General features: G+C 36.3%; 1 protein-coding gene across 1 annotated transcript in view; it reads right to left on the minus strand.

Moving 5' to 3' along the window:
* Positions 1-7,979: 7,979 nt before the first annotated feature.
* LOC126974340 (nonsense-mediated mRNA decay factor SMG8) overlaps positions 7,980-13,973 on the minus strand; it is a 43,069-nt gene continuing 37,075 nt past the window's right edge. Inside the window, exon 13 of the mRNA XM_050821799.1 lies at positions 7,980-10,557. Within this exon, the coding sequence (XP_050677756.1) occupies positions 10,363-10,557 (195 nt within the window). The 3' untranslated portion in view covers positions 7,980-10,362. The remainder of the gene's footprint in view (positions 10,558-13,973) is intronic.

Consider the following 13,973-nt stretch of genomic DNA (forward strand, 5'->3'; position numbering starts at 1 on the left):
TCCCTTCTCGTTCCTGGGCACTAATGGCATCTTTCCAATCCCACTTCTGACACCAATTGACACGGGAGTGGGTCAGGGATTGGAAATAATACTCCGCTTATAGGAACGAGTCTTTTATTTGCGTTCACTTTTTCTGAACTTTCACTTCGCCGGTCTGACGCTGTTCCTCTTGTGGGCGGCAGTACCATCAACGCGTCACACCACACCGAACACTAAGTCTCTTCTATCTTCTTCTTCTTGGAACACTTCCACTTTTCACTACTTCTTCTTCTTTACACTTTCGAGTCAGAACTAGAACTGCCGTAGGCCACGCTTAGTACGGCTTATATACCCCCGGATCTGTTCTATTTTTAAAATGATTCTCCCATTCCATCTTTAAATTTAAATTGTACTAGAAAATTCTTTTAACTATTTCTATCCTGCTTACACATTTCCCATCCCTTTTTTTCTGTTCGATTTGATCTTGAACTTACTAGAAATTTCCATTAACTAACAAAACCCAAAAAAATCCATACACTGGTTGGTGTATCGAACCAGTCTACAGCGTCTAAAGTAAACACTTATCCGCTGAGCTACGAGTATTGTTGACGGAGCTGTTGAAATTAACAATGTCTTGAAGTTTGACATTCTCGTCATTTACGTTGCAGCGTTGCTACGCAACAATAGCTTCATACCTACGAAAAGCGTTTTATTATCAATAAGGCAGTAGCTGTTTAAAAATGTAACACTACTTTACTGTTTTAGCTTTAAGGTCTTTGTGAGGAGAATATAAATAGATATTATTACTATACCCTGGGCTCGAGCGTCACGTTGACGTTGGTCTTGGGCGTGACGACGTGCAGCCGGGTGAGCTGCGCCAACATGGCGCTGGGGCGACACAGGCACGCCCAGTACAGCGGCATCTCACTGAGGGCCAGCTTCGCGCCCGAGCCCTCGCGACCCCAGCCGCTGCCGCCGTTCATCACCGTGTCGGGGGACGACATCATGAACCTGCAAATAAATCAAAATCACAATAACCATATAGGCCAAGGAAATCACACTTATCAATGTCAAAGGTTTCCTTTTCTTTTTATATCTACCGCCACTTCGGAATGCCTCACTTATGTGAGGCTCAATACGCATTCCAAAAAGGAAAATGTACTACAAGTGCTACATTTTGTTAAGTGAATTTAGTGAATTGACAATAAAAAAAGAGTTACAGGCGTATTTCTTGACATGACCAAGGCATTTGACTATGTTGACCATGATATATTGTTAAATAAATGTTTTCAATATGGTTTTAGGGGAATTACTTTGAACTGGCTACAAACTTATATTAAAAATAGAAAACAATGTGTTCATATAACAAACTCTGGACAAAATTGCAATATAATGGTTTATGAATCCAAGTTGAGTTTTCAAATTCAGGTGTACCACAGGGCAGCATTCTAGGGCCCTTGCTGTTTCTACTATATATAAATGATTTACCAAATTCTATATTACAAAAATGCATACTTTTTGCGGACGAGCGACGTTTCTCTTCTAATACCTAACCTTAACCCATCAATAGAAAATGACAAAATTGTAAAAAATTAAACCTTAACAATTAAATTGGATGGAAAGAAACAAACTAAGTGTCAATATTGAAAAAACCAAAATTATTCAATTTAGTAACAAGAACACGAATCATAATATTTATTATTATAATAATTCTCATAAGATACATAATAGCTTTAAGGGTAAATGTATACACTTCTACATTAAAGTCCCAGCCACTGTTCAGGCATTATCTATAAATAAATTTAAATGTTTTATAAAAAAATGGCTCTGTGGTAAATCCTATTACTCCACTGCTGAATATCTAAATGATCGGACAGCCTGGGACTAGATTGTGATTATTTTATAGCGATAGAAATGACTGTACAATATTGTATATTTTTATTGAAAAGAGCGCAAAAAAAAGAATGCTGGGAGAGTTTCTTGCGCCGCTTCTTCTCTCTCAGAGCGCCATTTGTTTCCGAAGCGGTAGTAGTATCTATTAGTATAAGAAATGACATCAAAAAGAATTCTAAAGGAATCAATTTTGAGAAAATAAATGCCTTTTTATGCCTTTTTAATTTAGACTGGAAGGCTCATATAGAATCACTTGTTAAAAATAAAAAATAAATTTGTCATTGCTCTTAGGCGAACCAGAAAGACTATATCAAAAGAAGCTGTAATCATTGCCTATCATGGCTACATAGCATCTATAATTAGGTATGGTATCTTGCTATGGGGCAACTCCACAAACAAACAAAATATTAATGTCACCGAAATTAACGTACTAGAGGCTAGCTTATTTGTGAAGAAAAATTCAAATCTATTCACTCGTCTGGGCGACTGTTCTTTGTTTCCATCGCGTGATCCTACGAGACTTCGAGTACCCTACATCAGAACCACTTTGTACCAAAAAAAAACTGTCATGCTATGTGTGTAGAAATATTTAATAAATTTCCAAACGAAATAAGAGAGGAGACAGATTTAAATTTAAATTATTAACACTATTAAAAATATTGTTTTTACTCAATAAATGAATATTATCAAACGAAGTGGTAACTGGCACCAATACTATTTTTTACTACATTATCTCTTAGCATTTCATTAATTATTGTAAATGTGTATTATAGGGTCTTTTAGTAGGCTTTACGTTGATTAAATTAAATGTAGCTGTAATTATTGATTGTGTTAGGTTTATAATATTGTTAAATTACTCGGCAAGTGATACTTAATATCATCGTAGAAAAAAAAATGGTAAAGCATAAAAACGCAGTACTCACAGTCTTCAACTCTCTCTCTCTCTCTCTCACTCACACACACACACACACACATACACATACACACACGCTTTTGTTATCCTATATTTGTTAGCATTTTATATTATTTTATAAGTACACTCTGTTAATACATTATTTCTTTTTATAATTAAAAATTTTGGTAAAATAAATAAATATTTTATATCTATTATTACAGAGCGTATTATTTAACATCAGTTGAATGTCTTGCGTGCTTCGTGCACTTATTAATAAAAAGAAATCCATCTGGTTTACACAACACTATCGAGTGGTCGCGGTGTAGTTTACAAGAATTTCTCTTCCACATATAACCAATGACTTCCTCGCGTGATGTTACACGGTTGATACGACTTACGGCAGTTGTGAGAGTATGGGTGGAGCCGTACCACAGTATATATTAGAGTTATAATGATATAAAAAATATTGCATATTACGTCATTGTTACCTGTGTCCTCGAGGACATTCGTACTCGAAGCCAATGAATATCTTGACAGTGATGGTGGAGCCTGGCCGGACCCTGCCGCGGGCGCTGCCTCGCCACACGTTACTGCTCGACTCCATGATTCTGAAAAAGGACACCATCAAACATTTGAGTTCAAAGTTGGATGTTTGTAACACTTATTGAAAATCAGAATCCACAATCATAAAATATGCCTCAAACCTGACGTGTACGCAGAAAAATCTGAAACCTTTTTTTTAAAAGCAAAATATGCATTACATAGAATATTTTTTGGTGAAATAGGCTGGTAGCTATCGTTCTATCCCCGAGGTTGGTTGTATCATTTATTAAGTCAATTAATTTGTTATCTTTATCACAAAAACAATCCTTGTAAATTTCACTAAACATGTATTTGTACCCTTCCTGGAGTCACCTTTTCAAAACGACTTATTTAGGTAAGGTTAGGATAGGATAGGTATATCAGACTTTTTTAGACATGTTGTTCTAAAACTACTGTCAAACAGAAAACGATCCGAAAGCGTAGCGAAGCATTTTCATTTTGTTATGTATGGTATCGTTTGAATCTAGTGACATAGAAAACCGAAAGCAAACCGAATACGTACGCCAGGACAAACCTAAGGCGAGCGAGCGAAGCGAGGCGTGAGCGAGATAGTTGTATTTTTTTTTATTGTTTATTTATAAAACAGTATACAAAGTTAGAACTAACTAATTACATTAATGACTTACAATATATTATTAACATTAACCTTATCACACATTTTCTAAGAGTAAGACTTTTTTAGTTTGTTTTTTATACAATACTTGCTCATTTTTGGTGTTTGCCTCTGAAATTGTACATTATTAAAAACCTTTGGTAATATACACTTAGTCAATCGTTCTCCATAATAATTAATTATATCAGCAAAAGTTTAACTTTGGCTGATATAATTAATTAAATTTATGTTCATCACTAAAATAATATTCTATTCCTATTAAATACCTAAATTTCTTATCTATCGGTAATATATTGCACATTTTAAACAACTGATTATAATCTTTATTGCAACTCTCTTTGCCTCTTTTATTTACTAAATATTTAAGAAACCTTATTTGCAAATGTTTAAGGTTTTGTACGTTTTAAATGTTCGTCCAAATACAATGAGCCCATAACTTATTATTGAATCGGCAAGTGCATAGTAACACTCCTTTGGGTTTTTTTTATTTAATATTTTACTTAAATGATAAAACTTTCCTATAAATCTTAACTTACTTGCTATATCATAAGCGTGAATTTTCGAGTTAAAATATTTGTCTTTATTTAGGCCCAAATATTTAATCTTTTTTACTTTTTTCAAATTTTTGCAGTTACAATTACATTTATTCATATGTAAACAGTGATACATGTGTCCTCTTATAGCAATATCTTCAATACTAACATACTTAGCTTTATGATTGTACGGCGAATGAATATGCATACATTTAGTTTTTGTGAAGTGTATGATGATTCCGTTGTCGTATGCCCATTTAGTAATATTTCTGATACATCTTTTGAGGCGAAAAGCAAACATATATCATCTGCATATATATACATTCGACATTTGTGTACAACGTTATATACACTATTTGCATGAATTGCATATCCTACGGGACCAAACACGAAACCAGTAGGGACACTAAGTGTTACGTCCGCCTCCTCACCAGTCAGCCCCCCAACCATGGTGTGAATCTTCCTATATAAAAGATGATTTTGAAACCAGCTCTGTGTTGGACCCCATATACCACACTCATCCATCGCATTTAATAATGTATTATGATCCAGGGTATCAAATGCTTTTTTATAATCAATAAATAGTGCTATCAATTGTTTACCTGAATCTAAGCATTCATTTTTATAATCCGCAAACTCCATGAGAGTAGTAACAGTGCTGCGCCCCTTTCGAAAACCATGCTGAGTATCTGATAGTATGTTATGATCTTCTAAAAATTTACTTATTTGGTTGACAATCATTTTTTCCATGTTATCTATAACTGATAGAATAGCTATCAGTTCTATAATTTGTCGGTCTATAATTTGTGTACTATTTCATTAATTTGCTGGCTTTGTATGACCGACGTCAAATAGAGAGAGAATGAGAGACGCGAATCAAGAGCGAAGTACGACGGTTGTGTTTATTTACAAAACTTTGACACGAGTGGCGTCCTGCAACGATTCGCCTTCGGATTGCTGAGCCTACTTTGTAGTTTGACGTGTCCGCTTCGGTTTGCAATCTCCATGCTTACAGTTCAGTTCACAATGAAAACGCTTCGCTACGCTTTCGGTTCGCTGTCAGTTTGAGAATACCGTCTAGGTTTATTTTCCTTTGCACAGGATGCCAGCTAGATTTTGGGTACCTCAACGGCGCCTATTTCTGTCGTGAAGCAGTAATGTGTAAGCAATATTGTATTTCGGTCTGTAGGGCGCCGTAGCTAGGGGAATTACTGAGCAAATGAGACTTAACATCTTATGCCTTAAGGCGACGAGTGCAATATTGTAGTGCCGATCAGAATTTTTGTGATTTTCAAGAATCCTGATCGGCACTGTATTGTAATGGGCAGCGCGTATCAATTACAATCAGCTGAACGCCCTGCTCGTCTTGTCCCTTATTATCATAAAAAAGGAGGACTAACGACTGTACGGGAGAAGTGATCACCGCCACCTTAATCATTTGTCTCACTAGAAAAATCACAGGAGTATAGCCTGCATTTAAGGGTGTATTTTGGGTTCTCAATTCGTCAGTATGTTCTTTTTTTTAATGTTTGTTACCTCAAGACTGGGTGAACCGATCTTGATAATTCTTTATATTTGAAAGCTGGTGCTTCCGGTGTGGCCCCATTGTTATTTGGTCCAGATCTGACAATGGCATCCATGAGAAAACTATAAAAGTCTTAAATTTGCTATATGTATGTGGATGATAAATTTACGAATAACTCAATATAGCGCCAACCGATTTAGATGATTTTTTTGTTATTTGAAAGGATATACTTCAAATGTAGTTTGGTGAGAGTTTGGTTAGGTTCTGATTATTGAATCCATGACAAAGTAACGGAACTCTTCAATTCTCAGGAGCAAATTAACGATACTCGGCCGAATATATTTATGCTATTAGGATATATAAGTCATCTACCATAACATATAATTCAATTTAATAGTCTAGTAATTGTCGAAGTCAAATATGATGATCAATGGGTCTCCTTAAGGACTTACAGTAAGGGTGCGATCTGTGGCAGAATTTATAACTGTCTGTAATCAAATTGCAAAGCGCTTACGTTCATTGCTGCATTCAAAAATTCAGTATATCTACACATATTTAGACAAATTGTTAGTCGCAATTCGCGGTGGAAGGACATCGATTCCAAAAATTACAATAATCATAACTAGAATTAGATTGTATAAAAATACGTAATTATTTTTATACTTATTAGTGCATATTATTAACTATTGGTCTGGAATAGAGTATTTGAAGTCGGTTGCTTTTGTTGGTAAAAATTTATACACACATCAAAAAAGTCTAAGCAATATACATGATATTACAAATTTACCATTTATATTAATTAATTTCTAACTGCCTGATTCATAATAAAAGGCTTTTCGAAGATATATAGCTATATTAGCTAAAACGTGTTTTAAGCCTATCAAACGTTCGATAAAATTTCTTATTCATATTCGTTAGATAAATCTCCCATAACAAATACGTCTCTATAGGACGCAATGTTGTCATTTCGTGCAAAACATGATTTTAACTAATTCAATGAGGAATTGTCAATGGAAACAGACATCTTTTCAATGTCAATGGTTTGTCAGTTGTCAAAAGTCAATGTCAAAATAATTTCAACCTTCAAAAATCAAAGTTTTGAAGTCTGTCGGTTGTCAATCTATGACGGATATCCAACAACTGAGCGGGAAGCTATTTATCACATTATTTAAAGAACAGCTGATCGATGTCGGCCATGTTTTTTTTGCATTCGAGTGCTTAAAATAGGTTTATAGAAGGGTCCCAGCTACTATAAGTCACGTCAGCTTTATCGAAGAAATAATGAGCGTTTTAGCTCTAATATGCGATTATGAATACCATTTTTTAACAAGCGTATATTAGCGATGTAAATCTACGCTAAATCATTATGAATAAGACAGTCTTTATTCACTCAAAGTGCATAGGTATGTAAACTTTTTTGTTATTGATGACACACTGGATGGTTGTAAAAAAAAATCTAAGTTTGAGGCATCTCGTGCGTTTGTAGAATTCGGCTTCAGGAATCAATTCAAACAGCTTCTCGGAACACTCCCCGTGATATATGCGGTAGTACCTATAGGGCTCCATGAAACGACGTGTCTATGCAACGCCAGTTATATAATAAAACGCAGTGGATACTATGTGATCCCAATTTACGAATGCCATAATAATGCCGAAATAAAAATTGTTAGAATTGAAGCATTTGCATAATTTTCTATTTAAACAGATAGTTACTGTAAAATTTATTCGATAAAAGAAATAAAGGCGAGATCTTACCTGCAACAAAAAAAAATATTCTTCAAAAAGCAAAGGATGATTTTTCTTGTAATTGCGCGTAATAAGGTGTTTTTAAATATTTTTATTTGATAATGTGCTGTAGGATGAGCCGTGCTGTACTTGCTGCCAATGTATTAAAAATGTAATTATTTTCACATATTATAAAAAGGAAATAAAACAAACTTTTTATGTAGCAACTTTTATTTACAGACCATAATATAAATAATTAATTACATAGTTATTGTTAGTTGTTCGTACTTATAAAAGGAAAAGTAACACCCTTTTTTAGGTTTCTTACATAAAGGTTAACCGACGGAAACTCGAGTCCGTATCTCAGAAATCGCAATAGTTAACAGCTGAAAGTTTGTCAGTATTGCCACTATAAAAACATAAGAATCAAGATGGCGAATTCCAAGATGGCCGAAATAAATATAAAATATTTTTAGCCCACTTCAAAAATGAAGGAGATTCTCAGTTAGACTGTTATTATGTTGGTAACCTCAAAACTTTCAACTGGCTGAACCGATGTTGATGATTCTTTTTTATTTTAAAGCATTTCATCCAAAAATAACAATAATTGTTTCTAGATTATATTCTCGTAATAATGTGAGTGACTTTTAAGTTATCTAATATTTTTCATTCCATTTTACTTAGGAGAATTCTAAAAATAGTTGATAACGTAGTTGTAGAAGAATACATAATTAATATTTTTTTACTTTTTTGAAGTCGGTTGTTTTTTACACAAATATTTTGAAACATAGTTTTTTTTTAAGGAAATCGCTCATAATTCTTGAAAAATCCATCTGAGCGACACTGTGATTGTCCTCATCAAGTCTCATGGGTAGTAGCTAGTGAGCTACCCTTCACAAAGAAACAGTTAACAATGCTTGTATATACTACTTGACGACATCCTGTGTTAAGAAGCCTCCCATTGATAAACAACAGTTAGTTGTTCGTACTGACTCAGGACTTCGCACTTTTCAGGGACGAGTTAGTCTACCTAATGAAAAGACTTGGTCATTTCATTATAACATTTTATCACTTTCCAGGTAAACCGAATCCTATAGGACATATAATACCAAAAAATCATTATGCTTTACAACGCAGCACAGGTAAACCATACTATTTATTTGTTTAATAAATGTGACGCTAAAGCCCATTTAGGGTCTGTGATAGTATTGATAGCAAAGTATACAGGGTGTCCCAAAGTTATGGGACATGAAGGGAAAGTACCTTAAATATCGAAGATAGGCTATTTTACTGAAAGAAGACTTTATGTTATTTTTAAAAGTTAGTATTCTGCATTCAAAGATTTTCTAAAAATTACTTGCCTCGTCTGGGAATCGAACCGACTTAAATGTAAAAAAAAAACACCCCTACTCTTATGATGCCAATCGAAAGAATGGCCAAAGACTAATAACTCTTCTTAAGTAACATAGTATTCTTCTACTTCTAGTAGGCTTCGTGAGAACAATGACAGTACAATATTGTAGGTTTGATTAAAAAGGGCGCAAAAAAATGCTGTGTGAGTTATTTGTGCCGCTTCTTCTCTCTCAGAGCGCCATTTGTTTCCATAGAGGTGGTAGTATCTAGTATATTGGAAATGACATCAAAAAGAATTCTTAAGGAATTAATTTTGAGAAAATAAATGCCTTTTATGCCTTTATTCAATGTCAATCAAAGAGTACTATATATATTACTATTATATTACTATATATTAGAGTACTATATTAATTTACCTATTATTATTGCGGAATGAGTTATATTTTTGCTTGAAATGAATATCTCAAAAACTACTTGACTTGATAATAAATATAAAAATTATAATCCTAGTAAATTGTATAATATTATCACAATAATGTAAAAGTTGGTACTTTGTAGTCAATGCTGGTTTGCAACGATATCTGCTGTTAAAAAGAGCAGCCTTACGAAGTCGGGGCGAGATACGAGCATAAAATATCATATCATTTAATTGATTTTTGAAGTTATACTTCTTTAGGCGCGTTATGAAAAAATGATGAGAGTGAAATTATAAGATGCGCGTCCATCACTGTAACACAAAAGTAACGTGGTGAAGTTGGTTCCTAAAATTTTCTGACGGTTGCGATATTGGTTTTTATTTTTTTTTTTTGGTTTCTTCGTCCATTATTAGGACAGGCAAAGGATTGAAGCCCGTCCAGCCGTATTCATAATTTAATTATTAATTGTCAAAGCAATCTTTGCAAGATTTTTACAAAATTGTACTTTCTAAAAACATAGAATAGCACGAGGAATAAATCGTTTTAATGATTTTTGCTTCGTTAGGCCAAAGAAGTACAACTTTTTGCGTGCATACATAAGTACACACACACTTTTTTTAATATTCCAAGTCTTTAGTATGGACCACAGTGAAGTAAGACTCAAACCTCTGCTTTTTTTTAGGAAAAAATACAAGGTAAGACGATCACATAGGTATTATACCCCAACGGGTACAGAACCCATGGCCTACCTATGCTTGTGGCAAAAGTACCACCTGACGATTTTTATTTGCTCAAAATCAGATCAGAGCATCATCGTCGATCGCATGTCATTCCTGTAGTCCAAAAATTGGCGGCAGTATGGATCCAGGGGCGGGCGAAGTCCTAGGCCTCTGTATGGGTCCTCGCTCGTCCGCATATATGTAGGGCAGCCGGAGGATCCAGTACGTGGAGGCCGTCAGCTTGATGGGACCCTCCTCGGAGCTCTGGGGGATGAATACGGGACCTCCGGGAACCGGTTGTACCTGGACATTAAAAAAGAATTACAATGTTTGTAATTATACATGCTATGCTGGTGAGCGAGACTCACACTGTTAGACAAAAATGAGTTCAGAAATGTGTCCAGAATCCATTATAGGATAATTTATCTAAATACAGTTTATTACTTAAACACGACTAATATATTGGATGCAGCACCTGTTTTTTTTAAATAAAGGACGAGACGATCAGGACGTTCAGCTGATGGTAATTGATACGCCCTGTCCATTAAAATGTAGTGCCACTCAGGGTTTTTAAAACCCAAAAATTCTGAGCGGCACTACAGTTGCGTTCGTCACCTTGAGACGTAACATGTTAAGTCTCATTTGCCCGGTAGTTTCATTAGCTACGGCGACCTTCAGACCGAAACACAATAATGCTTACACATTACTGCTTCAAGGCAGAAATAGGCATTGTATGTTCTTCTGACGAGTTCTACTTTTTCCGAAGATATGGTAGATTTAGTAATTTAAAAGAAATATTTATAGTGACGATTCAAAAGCGCTTAGTTTAAGCCTAACTCAATAAATTTTATTTTACTTCGACAATAGGTGCACAGAGGCACACTCGAATCCGCCGCGTAAGCGATATTCGCCGGGTCGCCATGAGGTGCGGGGAGTTGGTTGAAATAAATAACACACGACTTATTAGAGGAAGTTTTTAATTTGCTACGACAGTTGATAAGGTGAAAGAGAAACTTTCAAATGGTTCAGACACATTCAAAGGCGCCTTGACGATATGACGAAGTTTGACCTAGATTTGCAGACAATGAAGGGCACAGTCCTAAAAAATTGAAAAGAAACCCTTTCTATAGGTATTGTCAAATATAATAAATGCTTACCAAACCGAACTGAAAGCATGGAGCTTGCGAACCGAAGCGGACACGTCAAACTTTTGTAGTTTTCTAGACTTCAAAACTTTGATTTTTGTAGTTTGAAATTATTTTGACATCTACTTTTGACAACTGACAAACCATTGATATTGAAAAGATGTCTGTTTCCATTTACAGTTCCTCATTAAATATTTGTACGAAATGGCAACATTGCGTCCTATAGAGACGTATTAGTTATGGGAGATTTATCGAACGTTCGATAGGCTTAAAACAAGTTTTAACTAATATAGTGACACGGGAGTGGGTCAGGGATTGGAAATAATACTCCGCTTATAGGAACGAGTCTTTTATTTGCGTTCACTTTTTCTGAACTTTCACTTCGCCGGTCTGCCGCAGTTCCTCTTGTGGACGGCGGTACCATCAACGCGTCACCGCACCGAACACTAAGTCTCTTCTATGTTCTTCTTCTTGGAACACTTCCACTTTTCACTACTTCTTCTTTTCTTCTTCTTCTTCACACTTTCGAGTCAGAACTAGAACTGTCGTAGGCCACGCTTAGTACGGCTTATATACCCCCGGATCTGTTCTATTTTTAAAATGATTCTCCCATTCCATCTTTAAATTTAAATTGTACTAGAAAATTCTTTTAACTATTTTTATCCTGCTTACACATTTTCCATCCCTTTGTTTTCTGTTCGATTTCATCCTGAACTTACTAGAAATTTCCATTAACTAACAAAGCCCAAAAAATTCCATACACTGGTAGGTCTACCCGGGTCTACAGCGTCTAAAGTAAACACTTTTCCGCTGAGCTACGAGTATTGTTGACGGAGCTGTTGAAATTAAGAATGTCTTGAAGTTTGAAATTCTCGTCATTTACGTTGCGTTGCTACGCAACACTGCCTTCCCCCTAAGACATGATCGTCCCGATCATCGTTGCTTCCGTAGTACTTAGCCACCCGATCGACATGTACGATTTTCGGAGGACTTCGAGGGCTACGCTGGATCCTGAGAGTCACATCATTTATCCTTATGATTACTTTGTATGGTCCCTCCCAACTTGGTTGGAGTTTCGGAGACTTCCCCTTTCGCCTCACGGGATTGTGTAACCAAATCAGGGTTCCCTCTTGAAAACTAGGACTATTAGCTCTTCGATCGTAGCGGGTCTTCATCCGTTCACTTGCCTTAAGCCCAGTTGTTCTAATTTCCTCGTAGATGTCAACCATCTTGTTCCGTAACTCATCCACATATTCTGTTATACTTTTCGGAGTATCTGGTGGACAGCCTGAGAGTAAATCAGCTGGCAATTTCAATTCCCTTCCAAAATTGGCGTACGCAGGAGTCACCGTAGTCGTCTCGTGTACTGCGGATCTATACGACATTAGTAACAGTGGAATGTACTCATCCCGGTTAGACTGATGACTGTCTACTACTTTTGCCAGATGCCGCTCCAATGTTTTTTTTTATGATAATAAGGGACGAAACGAGCAGGACGTTCAGCTGATGGTAATTGATACGCCCTGCCCATTACAATGCAGTGCCGCTCAGGATTCTTGAAAAACTCAAAAATTCTGAGCGGCACCACAATTGCGCTCGTCACCTTGAGACTTGATGTTAAGTCTCATTTGCCCAGTAATTTCACTAGCTACGTCGCCCTTCAGACAGAAACACAGTAATGCTTACACATTACTGCTTCACGGCAGAAATAGGCGCCGTTGTGGTACCCATAATCTAGCCGGCATCCGGTGCAAAAGAGCCTCCCACTGGTAAATGTTTGGTTAAATCTCTCCACCATCCCGCCCGACTGTGGATGATATGGCGTAGTTCTGGTCTTATGGATTCCCAAGATCTTGCAAACTTCTTGAAATAATTGTGACTCGAAGTTCCGCCCTTGATCACTGTGCATCTCCAAAGGCACACCGAATCTGCAGAAAACTTCATTCACCAGCTACGTCGCAACGGTGACTGCTTCTTGATTAGGTAGAGCAAATGCTTCCGGCCACTTCGTAAAATAATCCATCACCACCATTATGTAACGGTTTCCAGCTTTGGTGACTGGAAACGGTCCGGCTATATCCAGAGCTACTCTCTCCCACGGAGCCCCAACATTATACAACTTCATAGCTCCTCTGCTCCGGGTCTGAGGTCCTTTGACAGATGCACAACTCTTGCATTTACGACACAAGTCTTCCACATCATCACGGCAATGCAACCAGTAAAGTCGTTCTTTAATTTATGTGAGAGTTCTTTTTATTCCCAAATGTCCACCCGAAGAACTATCGTGATAAGCTAGTTACACAGTAGTTTCTCTCTGGCTTCGATAAAGATTTGCTAAAGTATGCAATTACAACTTCTTGATCTTCCCTCTTCTGAGATAACACTCCACCAATTCCAGAATTGCTAGCATCAGTATCTACTATGAATCTTCCCTCCGTGTCAGGATATCCGAGGATAGGTGATTCACATAGTCGTTTCTTCAACTCTAAGAAAGCTTGTTCGCAGTCTTCATCCCAGGAAAAGGCTCTTTTCTCCTCCGTCAGTCGATGTAAGGGCTTAGCAACATCGGAAAAC

This window comes from Leptidea sinapis, chromosome 32, assembly GCF_905404315.1.
Source record: "Leptidea sinapis chromosome 32, ilLepSina1.1, whole genome shotgun sequence".
In the NCBI taxonomy this organism is placed as follows: domain Eukaryota; kingdom Metazoa; phylum Arthropoda; class Insecta; order Lepidoptera; family Pieridae; genus Leptidea; species Leptidea sinapis.